At 42.6% G+C, this 1,218-nt stretch overlaps 1 protein-coding gene across 1 annotated transcript in view; it reads right to left on the reverse strand.

Moving 5' to 3' along the window:
* The window catches only part of LOC107572369 (protocadherin-15-like), a gene marked incomplete at its 5' end in the record, with an annotated part of 59,756 nt that extends 58,904 nt beyond the window's left edge, over positions 1–852 (reverse strand). Inside the window, 2 exons of the mRNA XM_016258805.1 lie at positions 62–174; positions 744–852. Coding sequence (XP_016114291.1) covers positions 62–174; positions 744–852 — 222 coding nt within the window. The remainder of the gene's footprint in view (positions 1–61; positions 175–743) is intronic.
* Positions 853–1,218: the final 366 nt, after the last annotated feature.

The following is a 1,218-nucleotide window of genomic DNA, read 5'->3' on the forward strand; positions in this document are numbered from 1 at the left end:
GACATTTAATTTCATTCATTAATTTCATTTTGATTGTTGTTGTTGATGTTGTGGTTATTACCTTGATTACCAAGTCCAAATGCTGGTACTGTTCCCTGCTGATGGGTTTCAGGAGTTGAAGCTCAGCTGTGGTTTGATTCAAGGAGAAATACTCTGCATATGACGCAGGTTTGCCTAGAAAAACAGAAGGTTAGAGAATCAATGAAGGGACGCATAAGACGAACGACTTGCATTCAAGAGTTCGACACTGAACAAAATAACTCACCGGGGCACCATGATTTTGAGGCGTATTCAGTAGCGTATTCATTTTCATAGACATACTTCAAACAGAAAGGCAAATTAAAACCACTAATGCACTTCCTCTATAAATAGCGGCACACAATATCGAGTGCTTTGTTGATAGTTAAAAGCATACGGCTGCTGTCATATCGAGCCGCACATACAATATGTTCGGACATATCCCTGACTGGAGGTCTAACCATTCCGGTGGTGCACTTTAGTTCCTCGGCTCAGGTCGCGAGCAGCGTGGTTCCCTGAGCCCGCTGCTGCGCTTCCAGGTTTCATCTCAAAGCACAGTGGGTGGGCGCACCTTGCCCGCGGCATAAATGCATTTGACTCCAGCTGAATTTCCGACCCGCCGTTCCGCTTTGCCTCTCCTGGAATACCACTGTTTCCTGCACAGTGTGGCCTTGTATGCCGGTAGTGACTCAATATAGAGTACAGAGAGCCTGATGGAAACCTACCGATGAGAATGGAGTACAGGATTCCCGGGCGGTCTGACGGAGGCTGGATGTTTCTGTCTTGATCCACAGCTTGAATGGGAGGAGTCACGTTGACAGGGTTTACTCGGCCCTGGAAAAGAGACATGGAGAAGACATTATTTACACTGAGAGAGAAAAAAAACTTTCTGAAAATGTTGATTTGGAAAAACAAGAAATTGTGTAAATGTAATGACTTGATAAACATGCAGGTAACAACAAAAAAAAACTATGACAACATGTGAGTGTACATCTTAATCTTTACTTAAATTTAAACAGTTAAGTAAATATTTAATATTTAAAGAACTGCTCCGGGGGTGTGTGTTCATGGTGTGTGTGTGTGTGTGCACTTGGATGGGTTAAATGCAGACCACAAATTCCGAGTATGGGTCACCATACTTGTCCACACTTCCCTTTACTTCACTTAACTTCACTTAATTTCCTTTTTATTTTATTTTTT

This window comes from Sinocyclocheilus grahami, unplaced genomic scaffold (genome assembly GCF_001515645.1).
Source record: "Sinocyclocheilus grahami isolate Dianchi unplaced genomic scaffold, SAMN03320097.WGS_v1.1 scaffold1739.1, whole genome shotgun sequence".
Taxonomy (NCBI): domain Eukaryota; kingdom Metazoa; phylum Chordata; class Actinopteri; order Cypriniformes; family Cyprinidae; genus Sinocyclocheilus; species Sinocyclocheilus grahami.